Genomic DNA, 20,216 nt, shown 5'->3' with positions numbered 1-20,216 from the left:
CCACCCGAGAGCCAGCATCCTCAGCCACAGCCCTCATCCCCTCCCCCCTCACTCACATTGTGCAATATAGGGAAACTGTTAAACACCTACTCTTTCCAGTCCATTTTTACATTATTTTTAAAAAAACATACATCGGCTTACAAGGCAGGTGGGGGCAGGGTGGGACTGGGACCCATTCTGGACACCACCAAAAATTATACAAACCTGCCTCCCCTGACACTGCTGTGATCCAATGACCGGATAGGTAGCTAAAAACATCACCTTCAACAGCCCAACACTGGTATGAGTTAGCCAGGTCCAGGCGTGGCTGATCAGAGTGTGCTGGGTCTGTGTTGCCCCAACTGGGAAGCTGCAAGGTAACATTAGCACCCGAGACACAAGCTACATTTTTTCTTCTCTTTTGTGTTTGTTTTTCCTGAAAAAAAACAGGATTAAACAGCAACAATTATAACACATGCAGTGTGAGACCATCTAAACTAACTTTTTCTCTTCCTCCCTGTCAAAGTTAGAATCAGGACTCACAATTTGTCAGACCACTCTGTTTTATTAGCACAGCGCTCTGCCAATAACATTCAGAATATGTGAGCGCCCATGCAAGGCTCAAACAGTCTTATTTATACAGATAAAAGAGCGGGAATTAGACAAAGGGACAAAGATACCAAAACAGTAAAGTTCACCTGGGGCACAGCATGCATATCCTATTTTCTTACTAACTGTTATTGATTTAAGGCTAATGCTTCACCAATTGCCCTTAAACGGTGCAATTGTTTTATGTTAATGTCTGTATTCCTGACACCTGGTTGCAAAATTTCAACATCTTTGCTTAAAGATACAGACAACATTTTTTTAATCCTTTCTATTTTTACAATATAATTTATTTTACTTTCACAATCCCTCCTTTTGGTCAAGCGCACGCCATGACCAACAATTACTGGGTTCCACAAATTAACCGTTCCTTATTTCTTTGTTTATTAGTGATATTTAAAATTATCATATTAGCACTCTGTTTTGGGGCAGCCATCTGGGTGACACAAAATTATCATATTAGCACTCTGTTTTGGGGCAGCCATCTGGGTGACACAATTCTGGATACAACAGATTAACTGAAAGCTTACAAAAATCACTAAGATTCCAAACAGGATAGTTAGGGCTTCCTGAAACAACCAGTTTCCTATGCCAGAGAAATTGAACAGGTTACTTAGCCACTTCCATAAAGAACTCAGCTCTTCATGAGGAAGATATGCGATTTGTTCTAAGTGGCTATAGCGATCTATTACCTCATTGGTATTGTATAAACATACAACATTGTTTTCCAGTGAGAGCACAGGTCCCTCCTTTGGCCGCCAGCACTATGTCCAATGCCTGACGGTTCTGGAGGGCCACCTGTCCGATCGCCCCTGTTTCTTTGGCTAGGGCTCTTAAACTTTCTCTGGTTTTATTTGCCATTATTTAACTACTTAGGAGCCTTTTTTTTTGCCTGGTGTATTGCTCCCCCAAGTGGGATAAAGGAACTGCCAATAGCCTCTTCCAGGTGTCATGACTGTTCCATATTGTGTTAAACGGACAAGGTCCTCCAGTGAGGTCTGGGGAATTGAGTGGGATAGCCAGGACAGGAACACCAGTTTGAGAGTGGGCTGGGATGTGGCTTCAGACCCAGCATTTAGAAATAATAAGGGTCTGAGCTATCCACACTTGCTGCTGGATAAAAGAATTGTCATTGTGGACTCCCCAGACCTTAAGATACCAGCAGCCGAAGAACAGGCACCACCAGAGGCGCATGTTGGAGGCAGGGCCCTTCTGGTTCTGACAATCTCAACTGAGGGAACTGCAGTCACAGTTTTATGTCCACCAGGCAGCAGGCGCTAAGCTCACTACTGCTTCTTCTTGGGCCTTGCTTTATGTAGTCATCTGCTTCTGGCAACCCTTACAAGAGCGTAGATTGTAAGTTATTGCAGGCTGTTCCTCTACGTCTTCTTCTGGAGTTAAAAAAAATTGACTCTGCGTGGTCCTGAGGTGGTGGTTGGTTCACTGGGGGTGGTGCATTCTTACACTGCGAAGCATGTATCCACTCTGAGATGCCAGATAGTTTAACAGCTGTCCCTTGACTCTGGCTGTAACAATGGCCTTCACACCTTGTCTTTTCCTGATGCATACATTCCTCATTCACACAAACAGATTGAGAATACAAACAGTAGTATTTTATATAGAACAAAGAAAAGCATTGCAAATTAAACCTTGCTAAGTTTTACAATTGATAACTAAGACAATTTACATTGAGACCCAGGCCTTCAGTGTTTCTCTAATTTACTTAACACAGACACAATAGAGAATCCTGTCTCTTACTACCTAAATCTTAAAACAAAGAGTTAGAGAGGGCCCAATTTGTAATGCATATGGGAAAACAGAATTTTATAGTCCCAGGGGGTCAGTTCTTTCTGCTATTTAAAAAAAAATGGCTAGCAGGATGAAATCAAATTATACTTTAGTTCTTATGGGACATTATAAAATCCTGCTCCTACATATCCCCTTTTGACACTAAGATTATTAATCGCCAGTGTCACTTCTTATTTAGTCCACGTAATAGAAAATACTGGGAGGTGATTTGGGCCTGTGGCTTTAGCTTTACATACATTTGTTTTATCCACCAGCACATTTTAAACATTTCAATTAAACACATACAATTTAAAACCAAAAACAATTAGGGGTAGTAACATTAGTATGCCAGTAGTTGTGGGAGACCATCCATAAAATATGTTATACCAATGGTAAGCTGTTATGCTTTTCTGCAGTGGCAATTTTTAACATGTCCCCATTTGCGTGTATAATATGAATAGTCCAGTTTTTCACATTTTTGTTTTTATTTTATTTATTTTTTTATTTTATTTTATTTTATTTTTAGGAACTATGTTACCTTTTTACCTTTTAACAGATGATTGGTAACTGTTTGCCATTTAATGCCAAGATTGATAGAGAACTCACCTAAATCAGTGCTTACAGTAAGCTGAGACTCTTTTGTTGTTGTTGTTGTGGCAAATAGTAAATGTGATTATTGGTAAACACAGTACTTACATTACATTTACATTTGTCTTCTGGTGGGTTGCTAACACTTTTTAAACACTTTTCCCCAAGAATTAACACATACACATAGTCCATTATACAGTACTTTGGATTATCTGAAAGACAAAAAGAACAGTTTTCTACCCCTTTTGGGGTGGCATTGATTATTGCTTAAAGATTCCATTCTTTTACAAATACCCTTCCTGACTGCAGGCAAAACAGAGGAATTACCCCATATTTTCCTGTGTGTGTTTTTTTTTTTTTTTTAGGCAGGCCAGGTTTTAATGGCTTTTACATTTTAAGGGTTATGCAAAAATTATTTCACTGTTTAGTTATTAAATTTATGAGGTGGTGTACCTTAAGTTTTGCCTTTTATATAGCAGACCAAGTTTGTAATGTTTTTCCTGCTGTGTTAAGCTTTAAGTTTATTTACAGGTAATAGCTGAGAAGCATTATTACCATATTACTTTAAAGGATTTTTTCAAAAATCATACACACTACAAGTTGTTACAGGTGTACTTACTAACATTAAAGTTATTTTAATGTTTAATATTAACAGTAACATTAGCATTAAATCTATTAAAGGTATCTTGTTATACCAAGCCTTTTATGTAGGCAGTTTGTTTGCTGACCAGGTATGTTTTTTATTTGCAGCTTCGTTTGTGCTGGCAGTTTTTACCTTTTTTTATCAGTTAGGTAATTTGCATTAACACAGGCTAGGCTTTTGGATTCAAAGCCATCAGCAGAGCTCAGAGACTCTGTTTTAACACACAGGGATCTGAAAAAGAAAACACAGCCTATTGCGGCTTTTTTTGGAGCCCTAATAGGATTTTAATTTAGCAGCATGTTTTATTTGCATTTTTTTTTTTACATTCCTTTTTACAATATACGCTGCACATGTCCTACGGAAAATGCACATTTTTTTTATACTATAACTTTTTAAAAACATTAGCCATATTAATTTTTACATAAGGTATAACTGTTTGTTTTGTTTTTTACAGAGTTTTTATGTACTTTTATTAAAGTGACAGTTTGATTACACAGAGTTATTTTAAGGCTTAGTGTTTTTAACATTGCTTCTTTTTGTTTTGTGCACCTTACCTCTGCTGTTGCTTCGGAGGGTCACTGTTAATTTTTTATTTTGTTATTACAGCTTTTATTTGCTATTGTTACAAAAAAAACAAACCAAACAAACAAAAAGACTTCAGAATTTTTACCTATTCTCCTGATTTTGACTGCCGCATTGCAGCCATGTCTTGGTTTTTATTTAAAAACATTTTAATTTTTGTAAAGAATCAAGTTACCCCTTAAGGGTTAAATGCTAAATCCCAAAGCCAAACAACACTAATTACCTGTGTCTTGCAAAAAGGTCTGTCAGTTTTGCAACTTTGAATTAAAGAGTCAAATGAATTTTTAGTGGCATTAAAAACAAAAACAAAATCAATTTATCTTACACCTACAAAACAGTAGTTTTACAAACCAGATGTGTTGGTTTAGATTCTTAGAACTTTACATATTTTCACAGACAAATAGATACATACACATTTTCTTTTCCTTAACATTTTTTTTACACTGCTTTGTTTTTGCATAGCTGTATATATATATGGATTATTTACAGGCACTCTTCTGGAAAAGGGCCCATTTTCCCTTCAGAATGGCTGCAAAGAAACCAAGAATTTTCTCTCTTTAACATGGTTCTTTTTAACATTTTCCACAAAATTTAACTGCTTAATTTTTTCCAGCCTCTATAGAGTTAACTTTTACTCTTTTTCCTTAAATCACTTGTTTATGTTCCAAAATGACACCTTTATTACCTCAGATTTCACCATTTTAAGTATTGTTCCAGGGGTTCATGCCTGCACTTACTACTTTTCTTATTCCTGACACTATTTTCTTAGGGCTTTCAACCTGTTTTTTTATCTGTTGCTTGCCTGCTTGTCTGGGCCCGATCCTGCTTTTTTTTTTTTTTTTTTTTTAACTATTTGTGAGTGATATTGTGGTCATTTCACAATTTTGAAAGAAATGTTCAAGGAAAGGGACCAGGAAGGGTGGGGGCTAGTTGAGGAGCTCCCCCCGCCCCCAGCCTTGCTGAATTGTTAGTGGGACACTATAAAGAATCAGTTTCTGAGGCAGACAACAAAGGGGAACAGAACAAGGGACTTTTTGTCCTTTTTACAATGAGATGGGAGTATGAAGGGGTTTGGATCGATCCGGGGTTTGGAGAACGGGGTAAAGGGGAGCACTCGGTCTAGTGGTGGGAGAGGAGGCTTTTAATAAAGCTTTTAACTTATTATTTGAATAAGTGAGAGAGGCCAGTTTTGATTTTGTTCACCTATGATTTGCCTCTTCCCACCACTGCATGAAACAATTAACCTCTCTTTTAGCCAATTTAGTTTTAGGTTGGCCGAGTTTGTCTTTTAAGACGTCCAGTCAGTCTTTGTTCCAAGATTTTAACAGTGGCCACTGAGTTTTGGGATCCCCCTGAGTTAGCCTAGACCATTTTCCCAGAAATTTACAGGAGTCTGGACCCTTTTTACAGGAGTCTGGACCCATCCTAAATACATAAAATGAGCCGGCGTTCATTTAGGGAACTGTCCCGACTTAGACGTCTGGTTACCAGTACAGGAGGACTTTCACACACCAATCACACAAGAAGGAAATTCAGGTTCGTCAGAGCGATGCCTGCTGCAACACACAAAAGGAGCCCACAGGCTACTGCCTCAATTGCCCTTGCTTTCACACTAAGGGTTTTACCCAAGGTGTGGTGCGGCTGCAATTGTGCAGATTTCACTCACTCAGACCGCGGGGACAGGAACCCCTTGGTCGGCCGATCCCCAGACAGAGATGGCACCCAGACTCAAACACTCCACAAGAGGACAGATAGACACAGAGACAGGACAGTCCTCAGTCCGGACAAAACACAGAAATAATTACCTGACCAGATTCCTGATGTCAGATCCCGGAATCCCTACCAGAACAGAGTGGGAACCAACAGGTTCGATGGCATAGACCTCACTGTGGCTGTGAGCCTTTCCGCTCTAGTGGGGGACCGCTTGGGCCAAACGCCCAGGTACCGGCTGCCACGGTCATCCTACAAAAACAGTCAGGAATCACACTGGCCCAGTGAAGACGGTTGCCATCTCGGTGGAACCTCCAAATTGTCAAAGTTAGAATCAGGACTCACAATTTCAGACCACTCTGTTTTATTAGCACAGCACTCTGCCAATAACATTCAGAATATGTGAGCGCCCATGCAAGGCTCAAACAGTCTTATTTATGCAGATAAAAGAGCGGGAATTAGACAAAGGGACAAAGATACCAAAACAGTAAAGTTCACCTGGGGCACAGCATGCATATCCTATTTTCTTACTAACTGTTATTGATTTAAGGCTAATGCTTCACCAATTGCCCTTAAACGGTGCAATTGTTTTATGTTAATATCTGTATTCCTGACACCTGGTTGCAACATTTCAACATCTTTGCTTAAAGATACAGACAACATTTTTTTAATCCTTTCTATTTTTACAATATAATTTATTTTACTTTCACACTCCCCCACCCAAAGGAGAGTGAATCCCATTTTTAATGCCATCGGAAAGTGTCAGACAATACTTTCCCCTATATAGAGTGACAAGGCGGGTGAAGTAATATCTTTTATTGGACCAACTTCTGTTGGTGAGAGAGACAGATAAAGGGAATGGGAACAAAGAATATTGTTACAATGAAAGCCTGTTTTAACACTTAATATTTTAAATGGTTTAACTGTTTTTCTCTCTCTTTCTGTCTCCTTAATAAAAGGTTTAAATGATTTGAATGGGGAGTGTTACAACAGGAGTAAGCCAGTGATAACTAGAGCTGGAAGAATTAGTTTCAGCAAATAAATTTTCCACAAAATGCATTTTGGGGGCATCAAAACTATTTGCGAATTAAGGTCAAATTCAGTAAATAGCTACTGCCAAAAAAAAATTTTTTTTCATAAAAAGTCCAGTTGGTTTCAAACATTTCAAAATGTAACATTTCAAGTTTTCATTTTGAAATTACATTTAATTTCAAAAACTTTAGCTAGGTAGTTTTTTTACAAAGTTTGAAAAACACCTGAAATGTAAACAAAACACCACACACACACCAAATCTCATTTCATTCCAATGTTTCATTTCAGATGATTTTCAGTCTTTAATGATTGATTGATTGTTTCATTTTGGTGAGGAAAAAAAAAATCAGTTTCAGTTCAAAACTACCTGAATTCTTTTTTCATATTTTTCAGTCCAGTCCCTAAACTGAAAAATCAATTGTTCACTCAGCTCTTGACAGAGAAACCACATTTAACTATTTGATGTTGTTACAGGGAACAAGCAGGAGCAGCGCCAGGGTTTTTGCCGCCCTAGGCATCAGCACTCCTCCTCTGAGCATTCATTGGCGGGGGTCCTTCCACTCTGCATCTTCGGGGCATTTCGGTGGCAAGTCCCAGAGCAAGTGAAGGACCCGCTGCCAAATTTCCGCCGAAGACTCAGAGCAGAAGGACCCCCCACTGCTGAATTTCCGCTAAGGGCGGCAAAATGCCGCCCCCCAGCCATATCCTGCCTCCCTAGGCAACTGCCTAGGGTGGCCTAGTGGAACCTCCGGCCCTGGGAACAAGGTTTTCATTAACATCTCAACTCTGGCTGGGCATGACACACCCTCGTATTAACACAACTTCCTCTTATCCCTTCCCCACCAAACAATTCCATTATCGCCAAAGGGTGTGCTGCAGCAGGGCGCTATCCCCTCTCCCTACTGACCCCCTGTGCTATAAAGAGGTAAGCTTCAGAAGGAAGTGTAAAATTGCCACATGTGCTGCAGGACAGGCTGTGCAATGCCACACTACTTCCCATTCACACACAGAGAGACGTGAACCAGCTTCAGAGCATGAGACAGAGAATACAGCCAGGCTAGATTAACACACTACTGCTGGTGATGTAATAAATTACCCTAAAACCTACCTGTGTCATCACAGAAATATTACATGGGACCAAATTTGGAAAAAACGGAGTGCTGGAAAACCCGACCTGACTGAAAATCTCTGATGAAAGGGATGCTGACTCCAACAGGAGACCGGCACAAAAATAAACAGCTGCAGTACGCGCTATGTGACTGTGACATGTAAATCGTCCACTTGCCCTAAAACTCCTGGAGAATGCTAAGGAGGTCTGAGGAAAGGCTCAGAAAGAAGCAACCTGAGCTGCATACTAGGGTCACAGAGTGAGTCAAAGGGGAAAAAAAGAAAAGAGCAGTTATTGATGGTGCAGTAGCACTAGCACTGCATCTTTACAGTGCATTTCATACCAAGAATGATGAAGGGGAAGAAAGTTCTGAAGAAGTAACAAATAAGTGCAAAGGTCATCGTACCCTGGCAAAAAATCTTACCAATTAAAGACAGATTTTTTGCTTAAGTAGCAAAATGGGGAGCAGAAAGCAGAGGAGACTTAAAGATAAAGAACCAGAGCCTGATTCTCCATAACACTAAACCTCCTTTATGCCACTCTGGCAGCTTAAAAGGGTCTTAAAATTTTGCAGAAATGGCCCCCTGAGAATACTCCTGTGCTAAGGGCCTCTCCTGGGGCTTGCATAAGGACTCAACTCTGGTCCTGCTCCCAGTCCCTGGTGCAAGGGGTGGGGTGGGGTGGGCGTGTGACCAGAATGCACTGAATTTAGGGTTATGGGAGGCAACACAAAGTCTAACTTAGAGCAGCCCTAAGGCTTCCTTAACTAATACAGGGAAACAGGCAGGCCCTTGCACAGTCCCAGAATATGAGAAGCACTAAGGCAGCTTAAAAATCTTCTTTGCCCCTGCTCTTCTTTACTTCAAACACAGGGATTCAGGAAAGGAGAATCAGGCCCACAGTATTTGAATCAGGGCTGCTCAGAGTGGGGGGGCAGTGGGGCAATTTGCCCCAGGCTGCGCAGAGGCCCCCATGAGAATATAGTATTCTACAGTATTGCAACTTTTTTTTATGGAAGGGGCTCCCGAAATTGCTTTGCCCCATGCCCCCTGAAGCCTCTGGGCAGCCCTGATTTGAATCTGGAATATTAGAAGACTGTCTCAGTATCGGTTAACTAGCTTTAGGGTGCAGCAATGAAAGGCTACTTAAGGGGGTGGACATGATGTGTGAATAGGCAATATTCATAAACCAAGAACCAGAACAAACAGACGTATAGACAAACATAGCATGTGACTGTGTAAATGTTCTAACTATAGACCTACCTCTGAGCACAACACAAACAATTGAATGCTCCTGCCCCCACCCCCCCAGAGGCAGCTCCAGGTCCCAGTATGCCAAGTGCATGCTTGGGGCGGCATGCCGGGGGGGGGCACTCTGCCAGTCCCCGGGAGGGCGGCAGGCAGGGTGTCTTCGGCCTGCGGGAGGTCCACCGGAGCCGTGGGACCGGTGAGCGGCAGAATACCCCCCGCCGCCGTGCTTGGGGCGGCAAAATGTTTAGAGCCGCCCCTGCCACCCCCCATGAGGTAGGGAAATGTTATCACTCTCCCCATTTTGCAGATGGGGAACTGAGGTAGAGGAAGATCAAATGACTCATCTGAAGTGACACAGGAAGCTTGTAGCAGAGCCAAGTGTTAAACTCAGATCTCCTCTATCACAGCCTCGCCCCTTCACCATATGATTAACCACCCTGTGGAAGTGCACAAGAGCTTACAAAAAATAACATGGCAAAGGATTCAACATGCCAAACAAAGAGTGATGTCACAGTGACGTGAGAGCTGGCAGGAGTATAGAACATGCCCAGCATTTGGACATGGAACCTGTAATAAACCCATGGCCAGTGCAACCATTTAGGCGAACTAGGCGGTTGCCTAGGGCGCCGAGATTTGGTGGCGCCAAAAAGCGCCCCCCAATTTTTTTTAAATGGTTGAGCAATCGCTGCTGCTGGGACAGAGAAGGAGTCTGAGCTGCCCGCGGCAGCCGGCAGCCCAGGGTGTCCCCTGGGTCAGGGCACCGCCGCGGCAGCCGGCAGCCCAGGGGGTTCCCTGGGTCAGGGTGCCGCCGCGGCAGCCCGCAGCCCAGGGGGTCCCCCAGGTCAGCGCACCGTTGCCGGCAGCCCAGGGCTTCCTCAGGGTAGGCGCACCACCGCGGCAGCCGGCAGCCCACGGTATCTCCTGGGTCAGCGCGCTGCCGCGGCAGCCGCCAGCCCAGGGGTTCCACTGCACAGTCCTGCTTGGAGAGGACATGGAGCAGAGGTGAGCTGGGGTGGGGAGGTACCGCAGGGGTCCTCAGGCCAGGGGGTGGGGAGCTGCCACAGGGACGGGCGGCACACTTCAGGGTGGGGTGGGGGCGGGGAGCTGCTGCAGGGCTGGGGGGGGCGCAAGGTGGAAGTTTCGCCTAGGGCGCGAAACTTCCTTGCACCGGCCCTGAATAAACTCAACCCCTTTTCAGGGTGCTTGGTGGGCTAAAGATAGAACCTGAGGACTCCTCCAGTGAAGTGGGGAGCTATTCATAAAAACAATAATGAAAGAAGCTATGAACTCAAAAACGGTGGCTATTATGCTCAAGTGGTTCACACATGACATGCAGAGCCAGAGTCCCAGCTGATGTACATAGGCACAGCTTCATTGGTTGCCCTGGAGTTATCCTGATTTCAGTGAAGGATGTGGCCCTTGAAACAGACAGATGCAAGTAATAATTGAAACTGAGAAAGGGCTATTCAATGAAAGAATCAAGATTGATATGTGAGCCTGAAACCCAAGAGTATGTCTTTACACAGCTGTGTACGGCCTGAAGACAGCCTGAAATGAAAGGGTTAAAAAGCCTACAGCCAACGGAAGGCAATCTCACCCAACTGTTTTATCTGCTCCACCCTCTGATGAAAACATAAGCACTTCCGCATAGCTGCTAGCTTTATTAAGGGCATCTGAGTCTGATCTGCAATGTCCTGGGACACAGAGCTGTTCTGCTTCTATGCAGCAGAGAATGTGCATGTCATACCAATAGTATGGCAGGATAAAAGGCTTTTACTTTATTTTTCAAAAGGAAAATGTTTTAAAAACTCAAATAGACTCTTTTAGCAGGTCAGATGAAGAGATTAGCTATCTCAGAGTAGCAGAACAATGCATCAGCTGGAGTCTAGTTCTTGTACACTTTACAGAAAAAGACTCAATAATGATACTTAGCACTAATTATGGCACCTAGGCCTTGATCTAGCAAAGCAGTCAAACATCTGCTTAACTTTAAGCATGTGGCTAGACCCATTGACTTCAAGATGCTTCAACACATGCTTTGTTGGACAGGAGGTTTAAACCTCCAGCAGTGTGGCAGGTAGGAAGAGTATTTTTATCCCCATCTTAAAACGTTAAATATAATTGTGGGAAATGTTAAAATCTTCACATAATGAACAGACAATTTTTCTTGGCATCGTAGTTCTATTCTGTGTTAGCCTCTATGCCTGAGTAATCAACAAACTCACCATTTGTGTGTGTGTGTATATATATACATACATACATACACTGACTTGTATTCTTGGGTATATATCTATATCTAAATATATATGTATTTATTGGTCTAAATTATGACAGTTCCATTATCAAGGGCCATGAAATGAAAGAGCTGAAAGTGAGTTACAAACAGCTCTGAATCTAAAAACAGAAGGAACTGCAGGAATGACCAAACATACCACTGAAAAGTAACAGAGCAGCCCTGTTGCACTCTGATTCTGAGATTATCACTGTCTTTTCATTAGTAGCCTGGCTGCGGCCAGAACCTGTCATTACCAGAGGAGTGTTCTGGGATCCACCCTAAAGACTAAAACCTCTCCCCACAACCTGGCAGCCTGCCATGCTGTGCACCCTGGGACATGAAGTCTAACCCTTCCTTTTTGCATTGCAGAGAGGATGGCAGGCTGCAGAGATGACTACGAATCCCAAGCTTCTCTGAGCATGGGCACTGCCACATTCCTTTCTGCTTCCTGGCAGGGGATGGGAAATATAAAAGGTGAAGTAAGTAGTATCTTTTTTAAAAAATTGGATACTGCTGCGACAAGCTGCACTGGAGAGTGGAGGAAGCACACACAGTGAGTTTGGCTTGTATGTGTCTATAGACAGCTCTTGTATGTTGTCCTGAGGGCAGTCTGTAGGAAAGATGCTTTTCCCAATTAAGAATTAATTAGTTTTCAAGCTGGTCTCTGTGTGTGTGTCTCTGTGTTTGTGTGTGTGTATGTGCGTGCAGGAGTGCTGGACCTCGGGGTTCTGGGGCTGCGGCTTGAAGTGGTTTCTATCATATACAGGGAAGCGTGTTACAGCTTTGATCAGTGACTTTCAGCACCTCTGCTATAAAAATTGTTCCAGTGCCCCTGTGTATGTGTGTAGTAGGACAGGAACATGGAAATTAAGCAAACTTGGTTTTATGCAGGAGAACAATCAGACCAAGGATGGTAGGGGAGCAGAGGCAAAGCCCAGCATCACTTGCGAAAACAAAGAAATATCACAGATGCTAAGGGTATGCCTACACTACAGCCGTTACAGTGACACAGCTAGGGTGCTGCAGCTGTGTCACGGTGATATAGACACTTCCAACATTGATGGAAAGGATTTTACATTGACCTAGCTGTGTCTACAATGAGGGGTAGGTCGACCTAACTATGTCATACAGGGCACAATATTTTTCATAGCCCCGAGCTATTTAGCTGGGTCAATCTAATTTTTAAATGTAGACTTGGTCTAAAGGGCCCTGTTGTTGCTTCAGTTCAGCTGCTGGAAGGGGAACATGGATCTATTTCTTCTGGTTCATCTCTCTTTCCTTTTCAGCCGATGTGGTTAGACCCAAGTTGCCTGTTTGGTTGAAGCCCTGTGGTGGGAAACCTCTCTTGCTGCTACATGTTTATAACAATATTCCGTCTACATTATAATGGGAGGATTGATTTAATTCCTCAGCAAATGCATGTGTGCGCACGGACAAGTCCAACTTCTAACGGGCATCTCCCTCCAGCATTCAGCAGCCTCCCATGCTGTTGTAACATCAAAAATGGCAGCTCTTGCCTATGTGCCTTGTACCAGTCCATGGTGTGCACATAAAACGCTGGGTTTCAGTGGCTGTTTGCATGAGGCATAGAGGATAGGAATCACCGCCTTTGGCTTTAGCCGAGGTTTCTTCTCCAAGAGCTGTAAGAGCTGGAGCTGTTTGATATACCCCTATGCTGGTGTGCTGTATCCCATCTATTAGAGGACAGTGGTACTCATACAAAGGGCCGGCTTTATGACCTGTGGGGCCCGACTGGAATACTCAGCGGCGGTCCGGGGCTTCAGTGGCATTTTGGTGGTGGGGGGTCCACTCCAGGTCTTCCGCGGCACTGAAGGACCCCCCCGCCGCTGAAATGCCACTGAATACCCCCGGATCAGACCCCCTGCCACCGAAATGCTGCTGAAGACCCCCAGAGCAGGGCCTCCTTAGGCATGGGGCCCTCTTCAGCGTGGGGCCCGATTCCGGGGAATCGGTGGAATTGGCGTAAAGCCGGCCCTGCTCATACATACAGTTCACGATCACCATGTGTGCCAAGCCAATGGGTTATGTGCACCCTCCGCCATCCACAGTACCTGAGAGAATGTACCTTTCTGGTTAAGCTAGAGCAGTGGTTCTCAACGACGGGTACATGTACCCTTGGGCAGGGCCGCCCGGGGGCAGGGCAAGTGGGGCAATTTGCCCCAGACTCCGCAGGGGCGCCCATGAGAGTTTTTCAGTGCCCCTGGAGTGGGGTCCCTCCCTTGCTCCGGGGATCCCAGAAAACTCTCGCGGGGCCGGGGCCCCTGGAGCTGCTTCTGCTCTGGGTCTTCGGTGGCAATTAAGTGGCGGGGGGTCCTTCCGAGGGACCCCCGCCACCGAATTGCTGCCGAAGACCCGGCACTTTGGCGACGAGTCCCGCTTCAGCGGTAATTTGGCGGCAGGGGGCCCCACCGCAGGTCTTCAGGGCACTTTGGCGGTGGGTCCCGGAGCGGAAAGACCCCCTGCCGCTGAAATACCGCCGAAGCAGGGGCTCCCTGCCGCCGAAGACCCCAGGCCCCCTGAATCCTCTGGGCAGCCCTGCCCTTGGGGATACTCAGAGGTCTTCCAGGGGCTACATCAAATCATCTAGCTATTTACCTAGTTTTACAACAGGCTACATAAATTGCACTAGCGGAGTCAGTGCAAACTAAAATTTCATAGACAATGATTAGTTTATACTGCTCTGTATACTCTACACTGAAATGTAGGTACAATATTTATATTCCAATTGATTTACTTTATAATTCTATGGTCAAAATGAGAAAGTCAGCAATTTTTCAGTAGTAGTGTGCTGTGACACTTTTGTGTTTTTATGTCTGATTTTGTGAGTTTTTAAGTGAGATGAAACTTGGGAGTACACACATAGGCGTGGGAACTAGGGGTGCGAAGGGTGCTACAGCACCCTCTGGGCTCCTGGCTGCCAGCCCCGTGCCCAGGGTCCAGGCTGCTGCCCTGCGTGCCCGGTGTCTTGGCTGTCGGACCCCCATGCCTGGGGTCCCGGCTGCCACCCCGTGCCTGGGGTCCCGGCTGTCCACCCACACACCTGGGTCTGCTGCCACCCTGCGTCCGGAATCCCGGCTGCCACCTTGCACCCTGGGCTTAGCTCCCAGTCTCAGCTCTGGGGGCTGGATAGGGGTAAAAGGGCTGACTTTCAGCATCCCCACTATTCAAAATGTTGCGGCGCCATTGGGTACACAAGACAAATCAGACTCTTGAAAAGAGTACAGTAGTCTGAGAGCCACTGAGCTAGAGACTTTCCCCTTGACCATCATTGATTGTAGACCTAAATGTACCTCATACTTGGCAAGTTATTTTCTATGACTCACCAGCTGGAGTTATAGGGGAATTTGCACAGCTAGGGTGGAGCTCAAGCATGGAGGAGTTGTGGTTTATTCACAAACAAACATATATAACAACCCACAAACCACTTGGGTTGTATCGACCACTAAATTGAAATCCCCAAAATATGCCATGATCTAAACCTCTGCAGGCCAGAGACACCATGTAACTAGCTATGTATGCATGGGAAGAACACTTTATCCAAATTCTCGAAACCACCACATTAGCCTCTTAAAATCTCTCTCTGCTTTGATACTTACAAAAACGTTAGAACGGCCATACTGGGTCAGACCAAAGGTCCATCTAGCCCAGTATCCTGTCTTCTGACAGTGACCAATTGCCAGGTGCCCCAGAAGGAATTAACAGAACAGGTAATCATCAAGTGATCCATCCCCTGTCGCTCATTCCCAGCTTCTGGCAAACAGAGGCTAGGAACACCATCTTTGCCCATCCTGGCTAATAGCCATTGATGGACCTATCCTCCATGAATTTATCTAGTTCTTTTTTGCACCCTGTTATAGTCTTGGACTTCATAAGTATCAGCTCTGGCATTGGCTGAATAGGAGCCAATGTAGGTGAATTTTGTAATGATCAGATTAGATTGAAATGGTTAGATCAAACATTTATTCTTTTGTAGGCGATCAATGCCTGCTGATAGTGGGGTAGGGCGGAGTGAGGGCAGTGGCTTCCACAGCATGACTGAGCATGCTCAGTCCGTATGAGATGCCCAGTACAAGCCAAGCAGCAAATCTGGAGAGGGGCAGGGATGATCCTGCCCTCCCCTCCCACCATGCATCTTCTACTGCCATGCCACTTGTTGAATAAAATTTGAAAAGAGTAAAACATCTGCTGAGTCTGAATTTGATCTAACACAGTAGTCAAAGTTTAATAATTTATTTTCTGTTGTTTGAGGTCGGAGATAGGAGATGGCAGAGGCTGAAAGCACAGTTATAAACACCAGTGTGAAACAGGTAAGAAGTTATTTGTTAGGCCACTTATATTTCATATTTCAAGCACTTATCTTCAATGTGATATTCCAAAATCCACCAACAAAGAGGAACAAGGTCTAGGGATGTGAGCGCAGTAATGGGAGCTAGGAACTCCTGAAATCTACTGATTTCAATTTTGGAGCCAAAATGTTCATGCCAGGGGAACCAAAGAATCCCTATTTTCAGACACCTAAATAAAAGCAGATTGGTTTTCAGAACTACGGAGCACCTGCAGTCCCAGTGAAGTTATAGGAGCACTGTGTGGGGAAACATCGCAGGATTGAACCACTGGTTATATAAAGAGAGGGTGAAACTGGTTCATTTGGAAAAACCTGCCTTTGCAGTGGCTAAAATGAAAACTCACAAGTGGTAGCATCCATGAAGAACATTATTGACTTTTTATTATTCTTGCAAGAGAGGAGACAAACTGGGGTGAAAAATGCCTGTGAAGGGAGGAGGGGCTGCTGATGTGCAGTGAAGCTAATCTGTGTTGGCAGGAAACCGTGGATGATGTCACCTCATGGAATTTACAGCTCTGCACAAGTAGTGAAATGAGGCTATACTGTGTCCAGATCAGCCAAAATTACGGAGCAGCTGCCCAGAACTGTCGCAGACAGACAACAGTATACGCAATGCATGCTGCCAAGTTGGGAGGGCCATGACCTCCAACCTTTGCCTGCCCTGTCTTTTGTGACCTGAGAGATTGAGAGTGAACATCATAGACCCAGTGTACATCTCTCTCCTTAGGTCTCTCTCTTCCCTGGGTTGTGCAGGGCCAGCAACAATCAAGTGTATGTCATGCTATCCAAAGCTCACAGCTGCCACGGTGGGGTTTGAATCTCAGGTGTCATGCCTTAATTCAGGGGTTGGCAACCTTTCAGAAGTGGTGTGCCGAGTCTTCATTTATTTACTCTACTGGCACGCAAAACCTTAAATTAATGCATTTTAACGTTTTTAGAAGGTGTCTTTCTATAAGTCTATAATATATAACTAAACTATTGTTGTATGTAAAGTAAATAAGGTTTTTAAAATGTTTAAGAAGCTTCATTTAAAACTAAATTAAAATGCAGAGCCTCCCGAACTAGTGGCCGGGACCCAGGCAGTGAGAGTGCAGCTGAAAATCAGCTCATGTGCCGTCTTCGGCACGCATGCCATAGGTTGCCTACCCCTGCCTTAATTCATCCTGGTCAACGAATATATGTAACAAGTGAGCTGTTGGTAGAATAGGGGTCCTATCCCACATCTGTTCCTGCCTGGTCTGACCCCAGTGTACGGCTCCGTTCATCCAGAACTTCCACCTGAAACAAACTTTGTCCTAGCGGCTGTAATGTGTAAGATTTTAACACACCATCTAGTTTCTGAATGGGGGACTCCACTGACTGGGGAAGTGCACTTGTCAGTGTCCACCCCCTAGCTCGCAGACAACACCCACAGGTGAGGGAAGGTTCGTAGCACCACTGTGACACTGGTGGTGCTTTAAAGGTCGGCTGGACGGAAGTGGTCAATCACTGTGCCTACTCAAGTCTTGGCACTGAACGGCCCCCATCTTTCTAGTGATTGGCTGCCTGTGGTGGGGGTGTGGGCAATTGCAAGGCTTACCCAGGTTGTTGTATTTAAGACCCCAGGAAATGTGTGGGAGAAGAGAGATGATGTCAGAACCTGCAGCTCCCACTGCTCATTTGCAGCACTCTCTCCTGATTGATCATTGCCACCTCTTTCTTTAAATCCACCCCTTTCTTCTTTTTTGGATCTCCCATTGCCCACTGCAGAAAGACCCAAATGAGGCGCTGGTCATCGCTGTGACAACCAGGGCCATCTTCAACCTAGAGGAGGAGCATCAGCTGTTCCTGACAAAGGGCAAGGAAGAGTATGTGAAGTATCAGCAAGTCAATGAGGATAAGCCCTTGGAGCAAGGTACAGCCTTCGCTTTCATTCAGGTGAGACGCCAGCAATGGCCCCCGTTCTCATCAAGATGTGTGTGAAACTTGGTACATAGCAAAGTTCAACCTTCAGTTCCTTCAAACTTTGTGCTCTTTGGCTGGGGCATCTCTCCCTGACGAAAGCAAAGAGCGATGCCTGACTCATGGTGAGGCATGGCCTCTACTTTCATCCAGGTGAGATGTTTTGGCCCAGATTCTCAAAGGTATTTAGGTGCCCACCTCCCATTAAAATCAGTGAGAGTTTTAGACACCTAAATACCTTTGAAGGTCTGGGCCTTTGCCCATAGCCAGGTGAGATCTCAGCTCTTGTGAGGTCAAGATGCTTCCAGCCTTAGCTCAGTATCAGTATAAGACCTTATCAGTATAAGGTCTTTGCTGCAGTCAAGGTGAAGTGCCTTCCTCAGACATGCATAGGAGTGTGACTTTTGGCCCTCATTTGGAACAATGAAATATACATGTGAGTTGTGTGTTGTTCTGTTTTGTGGAGGGATACATTGCAGACACACAAACCATCAGCCACCATTCCAAAACTGACAGTGGCCAGCTTGGATGGCACCATGTCACTGTGGTATTTTTTTTTAATTATTTAGTGTTTAAAGCATAAATACCATCCTTCCTGCCATACCCAGGATGGCAGACAAACTGTAAGGATTCAAGAAAAACTATAGACTCCAAATGACACTAGTTTCCTCACCACAACCATCCTGGAAACCTACCCTTAGAAAGAGGGAAGGTTAGAGACAGAACAACATCAGCACTATGAAGTGACTTCTTGAGCAAGGACACAGCAGCAATTTGGAGGAAAGACGACACCAGCAGAGGTTGGTGACCTCTGAAAGTGGGTAGGCAAGTTGGATTATATATATTTAGTGCATGTATAATAGACAAAATAGGCTAAATTCAGGCCAGACATGTGTTGACAGAAAAGGATGTGACCCAGAATAAGGGATCTGGGAAGCTGTAATTCCCATGGCTGAGGGGAGCTGGAGCCACACAGCAATACATGCTGGGAAAGGGGCAAGGCTAGCAGGAGGTCCCTTTTCATCATTGTGAGAGATACTGGGGAGAGAATAAGACTTGCTGTTTGTCTCCCCATTAGGAGAAAGAGAGAGACACTAGGAAAAGGGCAAGAGCTCCAGATCTCTCCGGTCAGGGGCCTGGGAAGAGGCCCAAGAGAAGACAGCCTGAGGGTGGGGTGAATCACTCCAGCGAGGGGGTGCCTGTTGCAGAGCGAAGGAAGTAGCATGAAAGGGGAAGTGATGCGGTGCTAGAGTTGGTGGTTGGAGCTGACACCTGCTTCTCTGTCGAAGGCCTGAAGGTTGGAGCTTGCAGAAGAGAAAGGGCACGAACTCCACTGAGTCAGAGGGAGCAGCAGAGCAGGGGGCATTGCTGCTGTACCCGCGGGAGGAGAGGAGAGTACCAGACCCTTAAGGGAGGGCTGTGATCCAAGGAATGAGAGTGGGAGCAACGCTGGACTCTCATTACCCCAGAAGGGGTGGAGTACTTCGGTTTAACTAGAGGCTTAAAGTACCGAAACCAAATTACTGAGAGAGTAACTATGGCAACCAATAGCCCACTGTTAAATTTGGCCTCTTCTGGCTTAAGCCCAGGGTCAGGGCTGTTAGTGGTGGAAAGGCAGCAATCTCCCCTCTGCATCCAGGGGCTCTGCATGAAGGGGACATGGCTAGAACAATCAGGAGACACACTGTTGTTACCCTATCCATTGCAGGACTCCTGTAATGCCCTAGGGCAAGTTAAAGCCATCCCCCCACAACAGAATTCCTGAGGGAAAGTACATAGCAATGCTTTTGTCTGCTCTTCTTTGAGTGGTTCCCTGCTGGGTGCAGAGGGCCACTGTCTTCTACATTTCCCTACACCAACAAGAGTGATTCTGTCTCCTAGATGCAGGGGAGGAGTGCTGGAAATTGTGTGGCAGTAGATTGTGGGTACGTTTGTGAGTATACAACTCAGAGAACAGCCCATTGTAAAACAGAGTTGTGTCTCTGGCTGCTTCATCCAGGCCGTGCAGTTTGTGAATGAGAAACTCCTGGAGAGAAACCCAGAGGAGAAAGGCCTCTTTGATGTCATCATCCTCTCCAACAACAGCCCAGAGAGTGGCATGCGCATCGTCAATAGTGCTAAGCGCCATGGTAAGGAGATCCCACCTCTCATTTGCAGTCAGCCCACATTCAGTGAATGGGGGAAAACTGTCATCCAGTCCTCCAGAGACTGCTGTGAAATAGATGAGGAGGTAGGGCCGAGGGGATACACAACAGTCTGGGGACAGGTGGTATGGAAGGGGAAGGACCCAGCCTATGGGATGGTAGCACAAAAAGGGGATGAAGTGAAGGGGATGTTGTGGGAAATGG

The 20,216-nt window shown here is 45.1% G+C and overlaps 2 protein-coding genes across 6 annotated transcripts in view; one reads left to right on the top strand and one right to left on the bottom strand.

The window, feature by feature from the left end:
- Positions 1-20,216, bottom strand: part of LSP1 (lymphocyte specific protein 1) — a 512,003-nt gene that overhangs the window by 165,522 nt on the left and 326,265 nt on the right. The gene's annotated exons all lie outside the window — the stretch shown is intronic.
- The window catches only part of LOC127051436 (cytosolic 5'-nucleotidase 1A-like), a 33,368-nt gene that overhangs the window by 6,016 nt on the left and 7,136 nt on the right, over positions 1-20,216 (top strand). The window contains exons 1-4 of one of the 4 annotated variants that reach the window (XM_050953747.1): positions 11,962-12,040; positions 15,831-15,889; positions 17,677-17,844; positions 19,868-19,997. In XM_050953747.1, the coding sequence (XP_050809704.1) occupies positions 15,845-15,889; positions 17,677-17,844; positions 19,868-19,997 (343 nt within the window). In that variant the 5' untranslated portion in view covers positions 11,962-12,040; positions 15,831-15,844. Of the gene's footprint in view, positions 1-11,961; positions 12,128-15,830; positions 15,890-17,676; positions 17,845-19,867; positions 19,998-20,216 lie in introns of those variants that run through there. The other 3 variants (XM_050953746.1, XM_050953744.1, XM_050953748.1) reach the window with 3 other exon arrangements.

The sequence above is a fragment of the Gopherus flavomarginatus genome, chromosome 5 (genome assembly GCF_025201925.1).
Source record: "Gopherus flavomarginatus isolate rGopFla2 chromosome 5, rGopFla2.mat.asm, whole genome shotgun sequence".
NCBI classification, from domain to species: domain Eukaryota; kingdom Metazoa; phylum Chordata; order Testudines; family Testudinidae; genus Gopherus; species Gopherus flavomarginatus.
This window is presented reverse-complemented; position numbering and strand designations above follow the sequence as displayed.